The 20,614-nt window shown below is 48.9% G+C and overlaps 1 protein-coding gene across 4 annotated transcripts in view; it reads right to left on the bottom strand.

Annotated features, from left to right (window-relative positions):
- Positions 1 to 20,361, bottom strand: part of DLG3 (discs large MAGUK scaffold protein 3) — a 49,813-nt gene extending 29,452 nt beyond the window's left edge. For 2 of the 4 annotated variants that reach the window (XM_027836807.1, XM_027836806.1), the window contains exon 1: positions 13,175 to 13,197. In XM_027836807.1, coding sequence (XP_027692608.1) covers positions 13,175 to 13,181 — 7 coding nt within the window. In that variant the 5' untranslated portion in view covers positions 13,182 to 13,197. Of the gene's footprint in view, positions 1 to 13,174; positions 13,199 to 20,288 lie in introns of those variants that run through there. The other 2 variants (XM_027836804.1, XM_027836803.1) reach the window with 2 other exon arrangements.
- Between the last annotated feature and the right edge of the window lie 253 nt (positions 20,362 to 20,614).

Consider the following 20,614-nt stretch of genomic DNA (forward strand, 5'->3'; position numbering starts at 1 on the left):
TCTCTCTCTCTCTCTCTCTCTCTCTCTCTCTCTCTCTCTCTCTCTCACTCCACCTAATTCGAGGTAACGTGGTCAGACCAAGAGCCTGGGTCAGGAACCCTTAGGACACGACATTCAAAATCTTCACTGACAAAGGAAAGATGAGGACCCAGGATGGCGGTGAGGGGACTGAGGAGGAGCTGCAGGCAGTCAGGCAAAGAGCAGGGCTCTTTCTGTGGGAAAAAGGGCAAAGAATCCTAACCATGGGGCTCTAGGGGAGAAGAAACTGAAAAAACAAAAACATAAAACAAGACTCCGAAATTCAGCCAGAGGCGTTTAGGGCAGAAGAAAACATGGGGATTTGTTGAAATCCTGAATAAGGATGTTAAAAGCTGACACTTGGGCGGGTTCTAAGATTTACAAAATACTTTCTATCCATTATCTCCCTGGAGTCTCCAAACAGCCTGTGTGCCGAGTTCTAGGGATCATCATTATGCTTTTGCAATGCGTTCTTGCTCTCTCAGAGGAAGCTATAATAACACCTATACTCGATTTTACAGGCAAGGAAACTAAGGTTCAGTAGTGAAGCGCCTTCTCCAAGGCCCAAGAGCTAGTAAGTGACAGGGCTCAGCCGTGAAGCCAGAGCTCTCTGCCACTATCTGGGAACCCCAGCTTCTCTGCCTGATGCAAAAGATAAAAGCCATAGCTCCTTGGATGGGGACTCAGCCCTGCGTACAAAGGAACTCGTGTACTGTAAGCTTCTGCCACCCTGGACCTCCCGTTTTCCTTCAAGTCTGACTTGAGACAGACTAGAACCCATCATCTAGTCTAGCATTTGTCCCACTTGGGCTCCAGGGAACCCCAGAATGGATTCCCTGCCATACCCAGGGCTTCTGGGAGGAAATGTCAAGGCTGGAAATACTTCTCCATTGGCCAGATCACAGAAATAGAGATTTAGAGCCAGAGAACCCTTGGAAGTCACTGCCTCGTCTTACAGATGTGGAACTGAGGCCCAGGGAGGGGGTCACACAGGAAGTGACAAGACGGGATTTTAACCTAGACCCAGAGTTCTTTCCACACCACCTCACCACACTACATTAGCTTTTCTGGGTGCCCAAAACACTTAGGATTTATGCCAATTTTCCTGACACGAGACTAGGTAAAACTTAGTCTCCACTTTCCATCGACTAAATGAGCGCTTCCATATGGGTTCCATCAATTTATCTTAAGCCCCCAGGTGCCCCATGGCCAAATGATGGCCCCTGGACTGGCTCGTACTCTCTGCCCTGAACGCTTTCAGCCCACCTGGAGTCCGCGTTCCTGGAACCAAATCACCGAAAAGCTTTTCATCCCTCCTTTGTCTTGGTAAGTAATAATAATAATAATAATAATACACTTTTCTTCAACTCGACAAAGCATTATTTTAGCCACTTGTGCACGTCTGCAGGACACTTAAGTAATGGCAGCAGGAGGAGAGTGACTTGTCCCAGCCTGGGTCTATCTGAATTCTAAGTTCAGAAGAACTCTCTGAGAAGTCAAGCAATAGGCTCAGCCAGAAGGGAATTGTTGTCAGAGGCCCAAGGCCCCCAGCCCTCCTGCCGGCCCCCAAGCTCCACAGAAGAACAAGCTACACCTGATGGTCTGCTACCAAGGGGCCTTCCCGGGAGATAGAGAGGATGAGCTCACCTCCCAGCACTTCTATCCAACTACAAAAAGCAGTCACTTAATTCACCTGTTCGACAGCCCACAGAACAATGAATATTAAAAAAAAAAATGAGACCGCAACTTCTCTTGGAAGCGTTTCTATATGAACCTCAGAAAAAAAGATGAAAACAAGAGAATTCAAGGCCATGAGCAGCTGATTAGCACCTGCTATGTGCTGGGCACTATGCTAAGCCCTGGGGCCCCAAAGAAGGGCAAAAGCCAGTCTCCACCCTCAAGGAGCTCTTCACCTAACATGTAAAGAGCTATGTACAAACACACTAGAGACCAGAAAACAGTACAGGGAAGGCACTAGCATGGAGGGGAATGAGGAAGAGCTCCTTGGAGAAAGTAGGATTGCAGCTGGGGCTCCCTCCTCACCTCTCTCTTCATCCTAGAAGCTCCCTCCTGCTCAGGCCTTCACACACCTGTCAGAAGCATCCTGGGCCTTCCCATCAGACACCTCCTCCCAGAAGCTCCACGTCCGAAGGTTCCCCAGGCCAGCCAGGGCCACTCCTGGCTAGGCTGCATGCTGGACGCATTTTGTCTCTCATACCCCTGCAACTCACTGGCACCTTCTGTTTTCACATGTTACATTCAGATGGGGCAAGACAGGCTCCCTGATGGTGGACAGCAGCTTGTGTTCTGTTCCCATTGGGATTCTCTGGGCTTAGCGCAGTGCCTGGCCACGGGAGATGCTGAACAAAGGCTTCTTGACGTGGCTTGAGGGAAGCCAGGGAGGCAGAGAGGAGGAGTGAAAGAATTCCAGGACTAGGGCACAGCCAGTGAGAATCCACAGAATTCCAAGCTGGAGTGGAAGGAACAGCTAAGAGGCCAGTATCACTGGCCTGAAGAGTATGTGAGAGGAGTAAGGTATAAGAAGACCGGAAAGGTGGAGAGGCCAGCTTACGAATGGCAAGGATTCTGTGTTTGATCTTGAACGTGATAGGAAGTCATTGGGGTTTACTGAATGGGAGAAAGGGGAATGACATGATTAGAGTTATGTTTTAGAGAGCTTGACAGCTCTGCTAGACCGGAGTAGAGAGAAACCTAAGCCAGGGAGAGTTACCATCAGGCTGTGCCAGCCGTCCAGGCGTGAGGTGACGGTTTGGAAGAGCCGCTGTAGTGATTGGAGATGGAGTGGGTAAGAGAGGTGGAGAAGGAGGGCCCGACTGACCTCAGTTCAGAGTGGACACAGGCACGACGACCTCATGATCTTCCCCAGTTTCCTTCAGCACTGTGCTTTAAAGAATGATGGCAGTGGCTGGTGGGAGTAATACAGGGCAAGACAGGACAGGCTAGAGGAGCCAGGGACCCAAGAGATGAGGACAGTGCAGGCCTCAAGATGGGGAAGGGAGCAGGCAGTGACGACAGTCTAGGAAAGAGCTGAGGGGTCGAGGGGTTGGAGGTCAAGTTGAGGACTAAGGTCAGGGTTTAGGGTTGTAAGACAGAAGGAGAAGTGAATGACAAGATTGTGATCAGATGAGGGAATTCTAGAGCTCTGAAAATGGAGGTAGGACACTTGTGGGCGATGGGAGATCAAGGGTATAGCCGTCTCTGTGAGTAGCTGAGGTGGGGTGGAGGAGGAAGTCATGGGAAATGAGTGAATTGAGGAACAGAGTTAAGAATGTTTGAGAGACTACTGATATGTGTGTTGAAGTGCCCTAATACGAGGGAAGGAGCTGAGGAAGAGAGAAAACCTGTGAGTCAGGCACTGACTCGCTGAGGAAAGAAAGGGAGTGTCCTGGGGCAGGGGGGTGTCAGGAGGGAACGGCTACCAGAATTCTGATTGGCTGGTAAATCGGGAAGAGAGGTTATGAGTGACAGTGATGCAGGGAGAACCTGGAAGGGCCTACTAAGCCAAAAGGGTATTCCAACACTCCAGCTTCAACTGGCGAGGGGAAGGTGTGGGGAAGGACACAAGAGAAAGCACAGCCAGAATGGCTGTGCCATCAGGAGGGAGCCAGGAGATGGAAGGTGTTGGAAAGGAAAACACTGAAGATGAAAACAAGTTTGTTAGCCATGGAGCAGGAATTCCAAAGAGTGCAGTGGAAGGGATGGGGTGCAGAGTTTTAGAGTGTGACTGGCTGGGGGTAGTTAGAGAACTGGCTTTGAATAATGACATGAGGGTCAGAATCACTGGAACGGGGAGGGGAGGATGGGGGCGGCAGTCTGTTCACCACTGAAGAATGAGTTTAGGTGGCTCTCGATATCCTGGGGGTTCAGTCAGAGGGTGGAATTCTCCAGGGTCAGACAGGCAGAAGCTTGTGGCTGGAAGGGGAGGAGGCATGCTGGAGCACGCTCAGGGGAAGGGACCAGTGGGGGACGTATCAAGTCCATCAATACCCTCCCCCCGACTGCTGACTACGTGCCAGGCACTGGACTGGCACCTGGGGATACAAATAAGCAAAACGTCACTGCCATCACCAAGCCCGTTCCAATTCAAGAGACAAGCTGTACGTCAATCAGGAGGCACAAGAGAAGAAAGAGATGGAAAGACGGAATGGAACCTTCCAGAGGAAGGCACCAGCAGCTGGGAAGAGCAGGGAAAACCTCCTACTGAAGCAGAAAGGAAGACAGAGATTGTAAGAGGCAGAGGTGCGGAGGGAAAGTCTTCCAGGCATGGGGCACAGCCAATGTAAAGGCATAAAAGATGGGAAATGGAGCACTGTCACATTTGAGGAATGGGAGGGAGGCGCTATTATTAATCCCCAATTTTTACAGTTCTGGAAACTGAGGCAGAGATTAAGTAATTTGCCCAGGGTCATACCACTACTAAGTATCCGAGGCCAGATTTAAGCTCTGATCTTCCTGACTCCAGGCCCAGTGCTCCATCCACTACAGCGCCACCTAGCTGCGTCTAATGATGGGGGGAGGGAAAGACATTTGGAATAGTGAGGTCCCAAAAGGAAGGCAGGAGAGCAGAAGGTTCAAAGTCAATCCTCAGGTCTCCCCAATATTGTCCTTAACTGACAAACAAGAGATGGGGGCAGGTGGGAACGAGGGCAAGGAACGACAATTCCCTCACCTTGCAACACGTCTGGTGGCGTGACCTGGCCTCTGGTGACAGTGCTGACGTAGAGCGCATTAAAGGTTCTCTCACTGGAGCTCCGCCACAATGCAGTAATGCTGATGCCACAGGCATTTTCAGCCCCGTTGTACAAAGAAGCTGAGGTTCAGAAAGGTTCAATGGTCTGGATCTGAACCCAATGCAGGACTCCACACCCAGCACTCAGTCCAATATGCTATATTGCCTCTCTGAGAAAAGGGATTCTTTAAAAATTTTTTTTTTAATTTTCACACTAGTCGTGTTGTAAGGAAGAATTAGAACCAATAGGAGGAACCACCAGAAAGAGGAAACAAAACAAAACAGGAGAAAAAAAGAGCAAACAGTCTGCTTCGATCTGCGTTCCAACTCCAGAGTTCTTTCTCTGGATGTGGACAGCATTTTCCATCACAGGACCTTTGGAGATGTCGCAGATCCTTGCATTGCTAAGAAGGGTTAATTCTATCAAAGTCAGTCATCGCACAATGTGGCTGTTACTGTGTACAACGTTCTCCTGGTTCTGCTCGCTTCACTCAGAATCAGACCATACAAGTCTTTCCAGGTTTTTCTGAAGTCTGCCTGCTCATCATTTCTTATAGCACAATAGCGTTCCGTTACATTCATATACCACAACTTGTTCAGCCATTCCCCAATGGATGGGCATCTCCTCCATGAAAAGGGGTTCTTAACCTGGGGTTCATAAACTTGGATGGGGAAAAATGCCATCCTTCTTTTCACTAACCTCTAACTGAAATTGATATTTGCTTTAATCATTAATTCTCTTCAATGATAAATTCTCTCACCAGCTTCACCAGACTGAACAAGGGGTCCATAACACAAAAAGTGGTGAAGAACCCCCACTCTAGAGGATGAGACATTTTTCTAGTCTAAGACAATGTAGGAAGTCTGTGATATTGGTGGGGGGAGACCTGTCCAGAGCAGCAGCAATAGCTTTAGGAGCTTTCAGCCTAGACACAGTAAGGTGCCGCGGGGTGGGGGGGAGGTGAGCGGTGTCAGACAATTGATCAGAGAGAGATTACAAGGGACCCTTTGCTGGCACTGGTGCAGCTGGTACTGACTGGCAACTCTATTGTCCATAAGCAGTTCTGGGCTGCAGTTCCAGGGTAGAAAGGAGCACTTGTGGTCAGTCACAAGGGAGCAGGGGCCCTGGTGACAGTTCCAGGGCCAAGAGGAGTGTTGGTACTTGCAGGTGCAGGGGAGCAGGGGCCCTTCCCAGGTAAAAGCCAGAGCACAGACCACAAGAGCAGTGACCACACCTCTCCCCAGATCACACTGCCTTGGAAGCACCAAAAACTTGCAGACGTCCAGAACTATCTCTGAAAACCCTGGCACAATAAGGCCTGAAGCTTGGGATGGGGCCTCCCTGCCCCCAAGTGAGCAAAGTCCAACTTTAACATAAAGTTCAAAGTCAAGAAAGAGGTAGAAAAATGAGGAAATAACAAAAACAAACAAAAAACCAAAATTTGACCGTAGAAAGATACTACTGTGACAAGGAAGACCAAGACACAAACTCAGAAGATAATAACATTGAAAACAGCTGCAAGCAAAGCCTCAAAGAAAATTGCTAATTGAACCCAAGGCCAACAAGAATTCCTGAAAGTATTAAAGAAAGAGTTAAGAGTGGTAGAGGAAAAACTAGGAAAAGAAATGAGAGTTCTGCAAGAAAATTACGAAAAGAGAATTAACAGCTTGGTAAATCAGGCAAAAAAAAAAAAAAAAAAAATCTGAAGAAAATAACACCTTAAAAAACAGAATTGGCCAAATGGAAAAAAGAGGTACAAAACCTCATTGAAGAAAATAATCCTTAAAAATTATAATTGGACAATTGGAAGTTAATGACTCTGTGAGACATCCAGAAAACAATAAAACAAAGTCAAAAGAATGAAAAAAAGTAGAAGAAAATGTGAAATATCTTATTGGAAAAACAAGTGACCTGGAAAATAGATCCAGGAATGATAATTTTAAAATTATTAAACTACTAGAAAGCCATGATCCAAAAAAAGCATAGACATCGTATTTCAAGAAATTATACAGGGAAACTGCCCCAATATCTTAGATGTAGAGGGTAACAGAAATTGAAGAAATACACTGATCATCTCCTGAAAGGGATCCCAAAGTGGAAACTCCCAGGAATATTATAGTCAAATTCTGGAGCTTCCAGGTCAAGGAGAAAATATTGCAAGTAACCAGAAAGAAACAACTCAAGTATTGTGGAGCCACAGTCAGGAACACACAAAATTTAGTGGCTTCCATGTTAAAAGAACAGAGGGCTTGGAATATGATATTCCTGAAGGCAAAGGAGCTAGGAGTACAACCAAGAATAATCTACAAAACACAACTGAGTGTAATTCTTCAGGGGGGAAATAGACATTCAATGAAAAAGAGGACTTCCAAGCTTTACTGATAAAAAGACCAGAGCTGAATAGAAAATCTGACATTCAAACACAACTCACGAGAAGCATAAAAAGGAAAACGTGAAAGAGAAATCATATTGTTTGCCTTCTCAGCTGGTTGGGAGGGAGAGGATTTGAAACTCAAAATTTAAAAAGAATGTTAAAAATAAATAAATAATAATAATTAAAAAAAAAAAAAAGACTAGGTCTCCAGAGGGGGAGCAGGAAAGCAAAAGAAATGAAACCACCAGCAGGCTCCAGATTAAACATTCAATGATGTGATTTATCAGTACCAAGCTTTGCTAATGACAGGCAAAGGTTTCACAAGAACGAGCCTAAATTTCAGGGCTTTGCTAATCTGAGTTCAACTTAGTTTTTCCTCCAGGAAACTTTGGACGTGGCCCGCCTGAGTCCGAGAAGATCCAAAAAGCCCAGGAGACACAGAGACAAATCCAAGATGGCCTACTGGCCAGAAGGCACCAAAGCAGCATGTGACTAAGGAATTTTTTAAAAAGGAGAAAACAATGGGAGTTTCTCACAGGGGAAAACAAAGGGGGCGGGGGAAGAAGGCTGCAGAATTCAGGGTAAAAAGATGGGACGCAGCAAGGAGAGCAGTATGAGCCCCAGCAGAGGCAGGAAACAGGCAGGCGTCCCACCTGGCTTGAACAGAAGGTGTACATTACTAGTAGGAAATGAAGCTGAACAGTTAACTGGAGACTACAGCAGGCTTTAAAAGCCAGGAAAAACGGTTTGGATTTTGTTCCGAAGGTGACGGGGAATCATCTGAACATTCATTTGCCAAGCACTTAGTACAGCACCTACTATGAGTTAAAAGGGGGTTTTCCAGCAGGCATTGTGACAAGTGGTATTTTCAGGTGAGTCCAGCAGTCATGAGCAAGGCAGATATAGATGAGAGGGAGGAAGAGACTGAAGACAGACAGAGAGGCAAAGACATCTCAAGCTCATGAGAAACCAGGCTCCCCTACTCGGTCTCCCAAGGAACCCTTTGGTACGTTAAGATTTCCATCCCAGGCCCTCCGCCACAAGCGCCAAACAGCTCACATTTGTTTGTTCTTTTTCTTCTTCTTTTTTTTTTTTTGTAAAATAGTAACCTGGTATGGTGGGTGGAATGAGAGCCACTCCCACTTCTGATTCTTAATAGCCATGTGACCTCAAGCCAATGATTTCCTGTCTGTGGGTCTCAGGAAACTATTCAGCAAGCACCTTCTCATATTCCCATTTTGAAAGTGTATGCTATCTGCCTTTTAGGATACATTAAAACTCAAGGTTATCCTCATGGGACAGGAATGATTTCTAATCAAATAGTATTTCAGTATCTGAAAACTATATCTCTGGCTCAGCTCAAAAGCTACCTCCTCCACGAAGCCTTTCTTGAGCTCCCGGGCTGGGAATGTGCTTTCCTTTCCTGGACCTCCCTTAAGCTTCGATCATATTTGGATTCTTAGTGGTTCACCTTTACAGAGATATCTTATTTCCTCTTATTAGGCCTAAAGTTGCATAAGAGCAGGAACTATATCTTAACGAGCTTTGGACCTCTTTGAGAACTGTGTGCACATAGCAGATATATAAATAAATGGTTGTTGAATGAACAAATGTGGCTTTCTAACAAAGGTTTAGAAAGACGTCCCTCCAAGCCACGTACTAACTTCACTTCACTTTCTAGGCTCGACCCTTAACTGCTAAGCGAGAGCTGGAGGCGAATCCTTCCGTCATCTGGCTGGCCAATCAATTTCAGGTCTCTGGGTGAGGTGTTCAAGAACCAGTTTTACTGATGAGGTTGTAAAAAAAACTCCTATCGTTCAACTGGAAAGAGGTAAACATCTGGATTCAGCCAAGCCTATTAAAGAAACAATCCTTCCAAATAACAATGGCTCCTCTCCATGTGGAAGCACTATGTTCTTCCTTTTTTTTTTTTTGTTTTTAGGCAGTTGGGGTTAAGTGACTTGCCCAGGGTCACACAGCTAGTAAGTGTCAAGTGTTTGGTCTGAGGCTGGATCTGACCTCAGGGCCTCCTGACTTCAGGGCCGGCGCTCCATCCACTGCGCCACCTCGCTGCCCCTGTTCCTCCTTTTTAGAGTCACAGAAGACTAGGGCTGGATGGGCCTTCAGAGGTCACCGAAGTCCACAGAGAAGAAAATGGAGGCCAAGAGAGGGAAAGGGACTTGCCCAAGATCTCACCACCAGCCAGGGAGAACACATGAAGCTCTGCTATAGCACGCTACCTACTGGTCTTTAGTAATTCTTTCTAAATGGAAAAAAAAATCATGTGAGGAGAGAAAATGTTGAAAAGCACCTCATTATTTTGCAGTCTGTGAATAAACAGGAAAAAAGACTGAGTTATCTGTATAATCCAATATTTTAAAATTTCTCACACTACCTTCACCAGAAGTTTAAGTAATGTCTGCTTTTAAAACATCATATTTGATTAAAAGGAAAAAAATGTATATACAATTGGTTCCATTTTGGTTAAAATAATCACGTGTGTTGCTGAACCCCCCAAGCCCTCCAAAGATGAGTTGAATAAAACTTTCTGGGTCTGTTGGTTCATGCACGGCAAGTGCTCATCTCTGGAATTCACTTGCTGACCTGGAGAATTCACTTCTCAGTTTGACCTCACAAGTACCTGCTTCAATTAGCTCTGGTGAAGAAAAGAGTCAAGCTCTCAGTCTGTCTGCTGGCCCAACTAAGAAGTGAAGGTTTTCAAAAGCAGCCTAAATCATGGCCTACAAATGGAGCAGTTACCAGACAGTCAGTCCCTGCCCCAAAACGCGGTCTTGCAGCAGAACCGCGGCCAACACCTACAAAGGTTCTATCGAGCAGCTTCCAGTGTGACTGCAGACACGAGGGCCTAGGTCACGTCGGAGATCATTTCTATGGCATCCATAGCAAAAAGCTATCGCCCTCCATTCTCTTCTCCTCCGCTTTAGTCTGCTAAAGAGGTCCTCTGGGACGAGACCAGCCTGAGAGAGCACAAAAAAAAGCTGTGGCTCTGGGCAAGTCCTGACGCTCAAGCCTCTCCTTCCAAGGAGCAACCGCCAGGGCCAGGGGGATGTCACAGCAATGCTACAAACGAGGACTATTTCGACAATTCACTGAGCTAGAAAAAATAACATTCATCTGGAGATTCAAAAGATCAAGAATCTCGAAGGAAATGATGAATGAAAAAAGGTGGCAAGGGAGGGGGCCCAGCAATAACAGATCTCAAAGCTTAGCTACGAATTTGCAAAGAGAGAGGTCCATCAGAACAGATCAGGTACACAGCCCACAGAAGCAAATGAACATAACAGCATAGTGTTCACTGAACCCCCAAACTGAAGCTACTGGCCTTCATTATTCAACAAAAACGTGTGGGAAAGCAGCTCGGCGGAAATCCGTTCTATACCAATTTCTCACACCACATTCCGAGAAAAGCTACAAATAGAGACACGATTTAGATATAAAAGGTCACACAGCAAACAAATTAAAAAAGCAGGGAAGGAAATACCTTTCATAACTATGGAACTGGAAAGAATTCATGACCAAGCAAGGGACTGGGAGAGAGAATGAAAGAAGAGAAAATGGACAATTTTGAATATGTAAAATTGAAAAGTTTTTTTTTTTTTAAACAACTAAAATCAATACAGTTGTAATTAAAAGAGAAACAGTGAACTGGGGGAAAGTTTCTCTGATAAAGGTTTGACATCCAAAATATGTAAGGAACTGATTTAAATATATAGGAACCAGAGCTGTTCTCTAAATGACAGTCAAATGATATGATGGGTAGTTCACAAATAAAAATAATTGAAGCTATCAACAGCCATATGAAAAAAATTCTCCAAATCACTAAAGACGAGAGAAACAGAGATTCCAGTCATCGAGGTTCCCCCTCCTACCCACCAGAGTTGCGAAGACGACCAAAAAGGAAAATAACAATTGTTAGAGGGGCTGTGGGAAGAGGCTGTGCAAAGCAAGTTGGAACGATCCCGCAGAGTTACTGCATTGTACAGACCTCTCCTGGGCCTCCATGTCAAAGACAAGACCTATCCATGTGCATGTGCGTATATTGTTCTATTTGCTGAAGCAAAGAAGTGGAAGTGAAAGGGTGCCAGCTGCTTGGGGGAATGGCCCGACAAGCACGAGTATAGAAATGTAATGATGAAAGGGATGGTTTTAGGAAGACTCCTATGAACTGAAGCAGAACCAGGAGGACTATTTAGACAGTAACAACGTTGGAAAGAAAAACAACTCGGAAAGACTTCAGAAATTTGATCAAAGAAATGCCCAACTATGTTTCCAGAGGACTGATGATGAACTGTGCTATCCATCTCCTGAAAAAGAGGAGATGATCTCAAGGTGCACAATGAGATATGTGGTTTTTTTTAACTAACTGTTCCCTTTTCTTCATGATATAGTGAAGTTAAATTAACTCACGTTTCTAAATCTTTTTGAGGTTCAATCCAAGTCATTTTAACAAATGTCTTCTACGTTATAGGTGCCAGCGTTAAGAAGATAAAATCAAAACAGTCCCTGCCCTCAAGAAGCTTACATTTTACTGCAAGGTTCTTAACTAAGAGTCCAGGGAATTCAAAAGAAATCTGATCATGGTATACGAGTAGAGTCTGTTTCCTTCGTTTTCCTCTGTGTTTTTTAAATTTTATGTATTTAACAACACGATTCTGAGAAGGGCTTTACCAGACACAGATGAGATGAAGAAGCCCTGCACTGAAGAGCTGTAACAAGGGCGTGCGTGCGTGCGTGCGTGTGTGTGTGTGTGTGTGTGTGTGTGTGTGGTTTTTGCTTGACTATGCACATTTGTTTATATAGGTTTTGTTTTTCCTTTTTGTTTTTTTCTGGGGCAAGGGAGGGTGCAGGGGAATGGAAAAAGTTGAGAGGAAAGGGGCTTAGCAATAATATTATCCAAAAAAAGGGAAGAAAATAAAGAAGCATTTTTAAAATGCATAGAAGGAACAGAAAAAAGTTCAGGAGGAAACAGATGAACAGAATGGCTCTGAGAGTAACAGAATTAAAAAGAAAAGCAAGCTGTGTGATAAAGATTTGTAGCTTCTTTTGCAATCTTCATCATCTCATTTACTTTGTATATGGAAATGCTCACTTAGTTTTTTTTAATTAAATTAAAAAAATTTTTTAAAGCATTCCACCAGTAGAATGGGGAAAAAAACCCCCAAAAACGAGCCAACACAACCCATGCCTGAATCTCACGTCAGGCTTGGAAGACCTATCATTGGGGAATCTGGCTGTCCTGTCTTCTGGCCATTTGTCTGGCCTCTATATCTCATACAGGCTCAGCAAGGCCAACCTGGCAGGCAATGTGGCCCAGTGGCTAGAGCAGGAGACTTAGAGTTCAGAAGACTTGGGTTCAAATCCATCCTCACACATGTCATTTAAGGTCTGTATGCCTTGACTTCTTGTGGGACTATCCCGAGGATCACATGAGCACGCACATAAACTACAGCAGCGAGAACTAGAATCACTTACTATACCCCCATCTCAATGGAAGCCTCTGGAAGGCAGGGGCTGCTTGACATTTTTTCCTACATCCTCAGCACTTAGCACAGAAATATGAAGTAGTAGATGCTTAATAAATATCTGTTGAACAGATGACTTGTCCATGCCACCAAAGGCCTGATTTGAAGCCCAGGGTTCCTGACTCTAAGCCCATGACTCTTGGAGGAAGGCAAGAGAGGGCAGGAGATTCAAGACCCGTGGCCTGACAGTCACTGTGGAGACACGGGGATGTGGTGGGCAAGGCCTTCCAGCATCCTGGCCTCAGTTTACCCCTCTGTGAAGTGAAAGGGTCAGACCAGAAGCTTTCTCAGGCCCCTGTGCCAGCTCTAACACAGTGATTCTGAATGCCAAAATGAGCCAAACCTTTGTGCCTGTTGATGCCCAAGCTCCTTCCCACCCCTACGACAGAAGCACCCTAAGACCCTAAGGACCCCCTCAGAGCAAGGTCCCTTGCTCCAGGGAGTGAGAAAAGAACAGAAATGACAATTCTGTCAGCTTTCCAGCTCACCGGGCATCCTGGTTCAGAACAGCTTGTCCTACTTAACAAACAGGCAGGCCCCTCCATGTTGTCACACCCGGCTTCACAGCAAGGCTGCCTAACTTCCGTTAATGTATTTCTATGTCTTAGTGCGCGTCGAATTAGAACCTCTGCAATCTACAATCCTTAGTCCTCACCTCCCTTCAGCAGGGTCAGGGCAATCGAAATTCCCTCAGTCTCCATCAGACTGAAACTTTGGTCCATGTGAGACCCCACTTCTGGAAAAGGGCCCTGGAAAGCAGGACTGCAGGGACCTGGAGAGAGCTCTTTGGGCCCAGAGTGGAAATCATCCCAAAGGAACATCTCGAGGATTCCTCTTGAGACAAAGAGAACTCTAGCCCAAGAATGCTGCTTTCCTTTTCTACGGCATCAACTAGCATGGTACCCTACTGGGCTGATTCCAGGGACTACCGTCCAAGCCCCTAGACTCAGCCTCGTCTTTAACTACCGACATCCTTCTTCTTAGGGAACACGAGGGAAAGGTAAAAAAAGGCTCCGAAAAGTTGGCCCTGCTCAGGTGCTTGTGATCTATTCAAAATGGATTCCAAAAAACCTCTGAGAGTCGCTAAGATCCTTTGCTTTGGAAGGGATGTGAATGCAGGCAGGAAGGTGGATGAGTCCTATTTCCACAGACAGAAATCCCTGTGATAGGCAAACAGAGGTGGGGAACCTGCAGTCTCGAGGCCCCCTACCCCTGGGCAAGGAGATAGGTAGGGAGGAAAGCCCCTCAGCACAGGCAGCTTCAAGATTCATGCAAGGATTGAGCAGAAAGCTGGGTTCGGACACAGAAGCTCACCAAACAGCTGGGAATTTCAAGCACCAAAAATTCCCCCGCCCCAGCTCCCTCTCGGTCAGAGCAACAATTGCCTTCATTGTGGAATTTAAGACCAAAGTTTAATCCGAGGCAACGCTAAGTCCTGGCACAGTCAAAAGGCCTTTGAGGGAGCAGAGCCCCAAATGACAAGGGCCCTCCCTGGCTCAGCAAGCATGGGGGTGGAGAGGGACTGCAGAATGGAAGGTTGTGGGGAGGAAAAAACAAACAGTGGCCCTTGCCCTCCTGATTCAATATGTGCACAGAGTCAAGACAGACTTGTTGGGTCAAGACCAGCGATTTCATCAGTACAGGGAACTCTCAGGGAGGAAACTCCTTCCCCTAACACAGATGAGCGACTTTCTCCAAACCCTATCTCAGACAGGCTAAGTGACCTGCCCGGGGCCAAACAGCTTTCCTGGGGCCAGCCCTTTCTTTAGCTACTGTGTACCAAGCCGAAAGGATGAACATGAAAAGGGATTCAGTTGTTTCTAAAGTGGTAGCTCTTCCAAGGCTCAAGGCCCTTTAACACAGAAAGGAAGGCTGCATGCTCACCTCCAAACATCCACGGCTGCCTTCTGATTGCCCAGGGGACTGGCACGGTTGCCTAGCTCCAGGTTCAAGCCAACTTGGCAGCAAGGGCAAGACAGCCAAGTTGGAAAGGATCTTGGGGATCAGCTCATCCAAGCCCCTCAATTCAACAACTGTGGAAGGCACCCGGACACGAAAACGGCAGTCTCTCCTCGAGGGAGATAGAACACATAGAGAACTAAGTGAAGAAGGCACCCGAGGAAGGCAAGTACACTGACGAGCTGGGGTGGGACAGACAGGGAAGGCCTTCCTGAGGCTGAGGCCCTGGAGCTGGGGCTGGAAGAGAGCCTGTGGCCAGGCACAGGAGACCAGGCTGCTTGGCTGTGGAGGTACCTGAAGTCAGTCTGGAAAGGCAGGAGGGGACAAGGTCCAGCCTCCACCTCCCAGCATAGGAGACGGCTTCCCTTTTTTCAGGAAATGCACTTTGAGCGGGGAGGTGTCGCGGTGTTGGGAAGGAAGCGCCTGGTGGAGTAAAGCAAAGTTATTGAAACCTTTTTTCCAGAACGCCAGGCTGAGGAGTTTGTCTTTTATACGCAAGACAACTGGGAGCGCAGAAGGGTCTTCTTTTTCGGGGGAGGGGATGGTGGTAAAATCTGGTCAGCCCTGTGCCTTAGCAAGGTTACTTTGACATCATATGGAGACTGGACTGAGAAGGAAGAGACGGAGGGCAGGGACGTCAATTAAGGGGCTGGTAGAAAGGGCCAGGTAAGAGGTGGGGGACCTGATAGGCCAGCCACAGCACGAGTGTGCCGCAAAAGACGGTGTGGCAGTGTGGGCCACGAGAGCTGGACCTCTAGTCCAGAATCAACAACGACCCTGACGCCCCAACGCCTGGGGACTAAGGGGACCGTAACGCCCTCAACTCTCAAAAACGGAAACGTGGGGAGGGTCAACTGAGGTTCAGAGGCTACATGACTTGTTTAAGGCCCCTGAGCTACTGAGTCCTGGGCTTTCCCATAGCTGTTTTGGAATCGAACCGGGACTGAGGAAAGCCAAACTAGATGAACAAATGCCCTTTCTCTTTTGGAGACAGATGACTGGGAGGCACCTAAAACAGCCATGATGCCTTCCTGTGGATATCGGAAATGCAAGCCACACTTGCATAGCCTGAAGCCAAGCAAACAAATCCTACCCGGGATACCAGGCTGGCTCACTGTGGCCCCTTGGCTGGCCTTTGTGCCAGACACTTCTCCAATGACTCTCCCTTCCCTCCTTTTCTCTCTTCTTTTCATCTGTCTGTCCCTTCCATCCTCGTCTCTCCACCGCTCCATTCTCTGTCTTTCTCTCCTTCCCCCCCACATAACAGTCGCTCCTTCCTGGCTCTTGTCGGTATCAGACCACAAGTACCTTCGGGTCAGAGGTTTGCCAAATCCCTTCCTTTACGACTCCCACCAGGACCCAGGCAGACACTGTGCCCAATAAAAGGGGCAGAGTTCATTCTGGTCCCATTCCATCTGGTATGGAAGCAGAGATCCCTGAAGTTTCCATCTTCCAGCCCCAGGTGAGTTTGGGACTAGGAAGACAAGCCTCCCCATCCCTCATCCCCCATCCCCCATCCCCCATCCCTTGTCTCCCCACCTCTTTCACAGAGGCTTTCTTGTCTTTCAATCTCAGAAGCACCATGAGAAAGGGTGGGTGGCTGGCCTCACACCCTCCACCTCACCACTTGGTTTCTTAAGCTTGTTTGGGTCGTGGTCCCCTCTGGCGCTCTTAGAACCTACAGACCCCTTCTCAGAATAATGTTTTTAAATGACTAAAGGAAACGCTAAATTACAGTTAGAGCTAAATGAAAATAAAGATGCATTTTTTCCCCATCCAAATTCATGGCGTCCCCTCCCCCAGCATATCCATGAGTCCATGGACCCCAGGTTAAGAACCTCTGATCTAACGTAAAGGGGGGGCCCCGCCAGCACTGAGCCCCACCTCTCCCAGCCCAATCCTCCCCTGTCATGCCTCCCCCACCCGACTGGACTTTACATTCCAGTTCAGAGTGCTAGTCATAAATGAGCGTTTCCTGGTTTACTTAAGTGACCAATTTCTGGCTTTCGTTGGAATTCTGAGTTGTGAATTTTCCAGAAAATCTCCATATTTGTAAGAAACCCAACCTGGGGAAAACTACAAAACCAAAACCAAGTGAAAACCAAGGTGTTCCTGGAGAAGGCCACTGTCTCCTGGCTGACAGACTGGGGTGTCCCCCCACCCCCTTTAGAAAAGGAGGAGACAAGCCCCAAGGTGGCTCTGGGCAGAGCACACGCCCTTTCAAAGAGGATTCAACGTCTACAAGTCTCACTTCTGCCCTGCCCTCTTCACACTCCCCGGGGCCTCGGGACCACTTAGGCCCTGTCTGCCTTCATTGCTCTTCTTACCACAGAAACACACCCCACTCCTCTTGGAGCTCCCCTCTCCCTTTCTCGTTCCCCCCCTCACCCCTCTTTTTTTTGCCCATCGATGCCACAGCCTGAGCAGCGCTATGGAAGGCAGTGCTTCGGCCCAAAGGAGGCCCTGGGTGCTAGAGGACTATATTCTTAAACTTGACTTACATGCAAGCAAAAGGAATATAGTAATATTTTAGAAGGGTACTTGTTCTCTACTTTCTCTTTTGGGATCTTTCCTGTTTTCTGTTGTTATTGTGGGTTTTTTTTTTTTTTTTTTACCCTTTCACATATATGGATATACGTGAAGTATCTATGTGGTATGTATATGGGCAGCTGGCAACTTTTATTCTAAAATGTCAGATCTGGAGGGAAGCTTCCAGGTCAGCTAAAGTCCCTAAGGAGCAGAAGGAGCACTAGATTAAGGTGGGAGAGCTGCTGCCCAGTCTCAGATAAATGATCCATCTCCACCAAATACCTGCCTGACCTTGGACAAGCCCCTTTCTCTCTCTGGGTCTCTGTTTCCTCAACTGTAAAATAAGGGGGAAAGCAGATCAAATTTAAAAAAAAAATAACATAAAACGAGGGCATTGGATTCACAGATCCTTTTTAAGCTCTAACATTCTGTGATCTTTTCAAAGTTCTCCCTTCCTGGGCCTTAGCTTCCCACTGTGCAAAATAAGGGGGCTGAACTAGATGGCCAATGGCCCTCTGAGCTCAAAATCTCTTGACACTATAAACCTGTGACCCCTGGGCCACTGGAAAGCAGTCAGTGAAGCTCTCTGGAGGGCAGCAGAGCAGAAAGAGAAACTCATCCGGATTCAGAGGATCAGGGTTCAAATCTGGACCACGTGGCTTTAGACAAGTCTTCTCTGGGCCTCACTTTCCTCGTTCTTGCTCAGACATGCCACCTAAGAAACAGCCTCGATGGGCCATAGATGCAGACAGCATAGCTGTCTGTTCTGCCAAGAGATCTTATTTGTATTAATTTCCTTGGCAGACACCCACAATAATTGCCCTTTACAACTTCTGTGAAAGGATTAACAAAAATCTTTGATTAAAAAAAAATAAATGAGCATCTATGAAAAAAGAATTCAGAGGGAAGCCTATATGTGTGTGTGTGTGTGTGTGCAGGGGGGTGGGGGAGTCCGTACCTTGGGGCTATCCCTCCCAGGACTGGAGAAAGAGGATTTTTTTCATGTTGGGGCCCCAGGGGAGGCATCAAACAAAAGGAAAAAATAATAACATGCTGGCAGCTGCCCTGAAGAAGGGCTCCGAATTCGACCCTCAGGGAAAGAAGCCTGGCTGAGCAAACTCTGAAGCCAGCACCTCACCAGCCAAGAGGAAATCAGAGGTCCGCTCTGTGAGCAAGGAGGGTTCTGGACACCCGGGGCCGGCGTGGCCGCAAACCTACAGCAGGCACTACCGCGTGGGTCCCGCCGAACAAAGATACCTCCCCAGTGCCAGGAGTGGAAAGCAACAGGGATGAAAGCTCACAAAGCCTTGTGTCACCTGCAGAAAGGCCTCGCCATTGGGGGAGGGGGGCACAAAGAACGAGAATGCCCAAGGAGAGGGACGAGGAAGGGAAGGACGGGGGGGGATTCCGAGGCCAGGATCTCCTCGAAGCTGGGCCTCTAAAGACTCCCTCCTAGGGAGGAAGACAAGGAAGCAGGAAAAGGATGCACAAGGGCTATTCAGGGAACAGAGTAATCCCGATTTAGCTGGAGCATAAGGGACATGTAGGAAGGAAGAGCAAGCTTCCAAGGAGAAGGCTGGGGCTCAGAAAATGGAGGTAGGGAGGACTTCAGCGGTCACCCAGCATAAAGCTGGCATGTCGGCGTAGAGGAACTTGATGCCCTGAGAGGGGAAAGGATTTAGTCAAGGTCACACAGCCAGTAAGTGGCAGAGATTCCAGACCACCTCCTCGGACCCCCACCAGCACTAAAGCCAGAAGCCTGGGCCGCCCCCCGGGAGGCAACGGAATGCCACGATCGGGGCTGTACATTCCGAGGAACGTGGCCACGACGTAAAGACTGAACCAGAGCATGAGAACCAGACCGCTGCAGTAGCTACGGCCCAAGGCGCTTTCTAGCTGCGGCTTCGCTCCTTCTTGTTCGTCCTCCTCCGGACGGGTCCAGCCCTTTGCTGCTTTTCCTCCCTCAGCCGGGCCTCCCACATTTCTTTTGCCAGCTACTGAGGGGTTGGGAGCTGATGGTCTTCAGGTGGGATCCAGGCCTGCAGCTTACTAATGATGCGCTTGCCTGGGTCGCCTGTCCCCCCTGGAGCCTCAGCTCCTTCCTCTCTGCACCTCAGCCACTGAAAGGGAAGGGCAATGAAGGCCTAACCCAGGATGGAGACCAAAGAACCGCCTGGGGAGAGAATGCACAGTATTTACCGTGGGAGAGGCAGCACAGGGAGTGGGAGGAGGCAGAAGGGCCTCCCGGGCTGGGAAATCAGAAAACAAGTTCTCCTGCAGGTGTGGGCCACCCCTTCCCAACTGTGCCCCCCACCAGAGGCACAGGCTTGGCCCAACATCACAGAGCAAACGTGAAAAGCGGCTGGCTTCCCCGAGCACACACATCCCCAGGGAGCCACTTAAACCATTTCAGAGGCAGAGGCGCGGGTTTGCAAAGGCTGCAGCGTTTGGATGCGTAATGGCCACCTGTTAACCAAGGTCAGAGGCCAGCCTCCACCCCACGACGCCGCGACAGAGCTTGCCCCCCTCCGGCCACGGACACACGCAAAGCCCCAGGCTCAGCAGGCGAGGCAGAGGCCCACAAAGGCCGTCCTCCTCCTCTTCGCCTTCCAGGTCGCTGGGAGAGTCCCCAGGATGGGAGCGAGTCCCGGGTCCTGGTCAAGTCCTCCTCCAACGAGCAACTTGGGAACAGCCCCAGAGGGCCCAGAGAGGCTCGGGCGCCCGCCCGGCTGCACCCCCGGGGGGGAGCCCCTCAACAAAACCAACGGGCTTCCAAAGGCAAAAGCCAGCGCAGAACCGGGGCGGGGGGCGGGGGGCGTCGAAGGCAGAGCCCCAGCTGCCCGCTCTTTACCAAAACCATCAGGCTGGGGAATCGAGGCACGAGCGGGGGGTGGGGCGCGGAGGACCCCGGCTGTAGGAGTGCGGGCCGCCCCAAATTGGGGCTGGGGGTGCGAAAGCCGACGCCCCACCCCCCAGCAGCTCCTTCTTCCCCTCCTTGTGTCTCCCCCCACCCCCCGGGGCCAGGCAGCGGCGGAAGCAGCCGGTAGGGACGCCCGGCGGGGAAACTGAGGTCTCCGACTCTCGGCCCACCCCACCCCCCCCCCCCCGCCCCACCTGGCGCGGGACCCAGGGCCCCGGGCTGGGGAAGCGGCCGACGCTCGGGCCGGCCCTCCTCCTCTCCGTCCGTCCGTCCGTACGTCCCGCGCGGGAGGCCGGGGACACAAAGCGGGGCGCGCGGGAGGGGGAGCGGCGGGAGGAGGAGCCGGCGGAGGCAGCGCGAGGGGGTGGGGCCGGGATCGCCCCGCCCCGCCCGGGTCAGGGGGCGGGGCCGCGCCCGCGGCTGCCCCGCCCCCGCCAATCGGCGCCCGCCCCGAGGTTCACCTCGGGGGCACCTGGGCTCATTTGCATAAGCAGCCCCATCCCCGGGCTAGCACAAAGAG

Source organism: Vombatus ursinus, unplaced genomic scaffold (assembly GCF_900497805.2).
Source record: "Vombatus ursinus unplaced genomic scaffold, bare-nosed wombat genome assembly UNPS02014819.1, whole genome shotgun sequence".
Lineage (NCBI taxonomy): Eukaryota > Metazoa > Chordata > Mammalia > Diprotodontia > Vombatidae > Vombatus > Vombatus ursinus.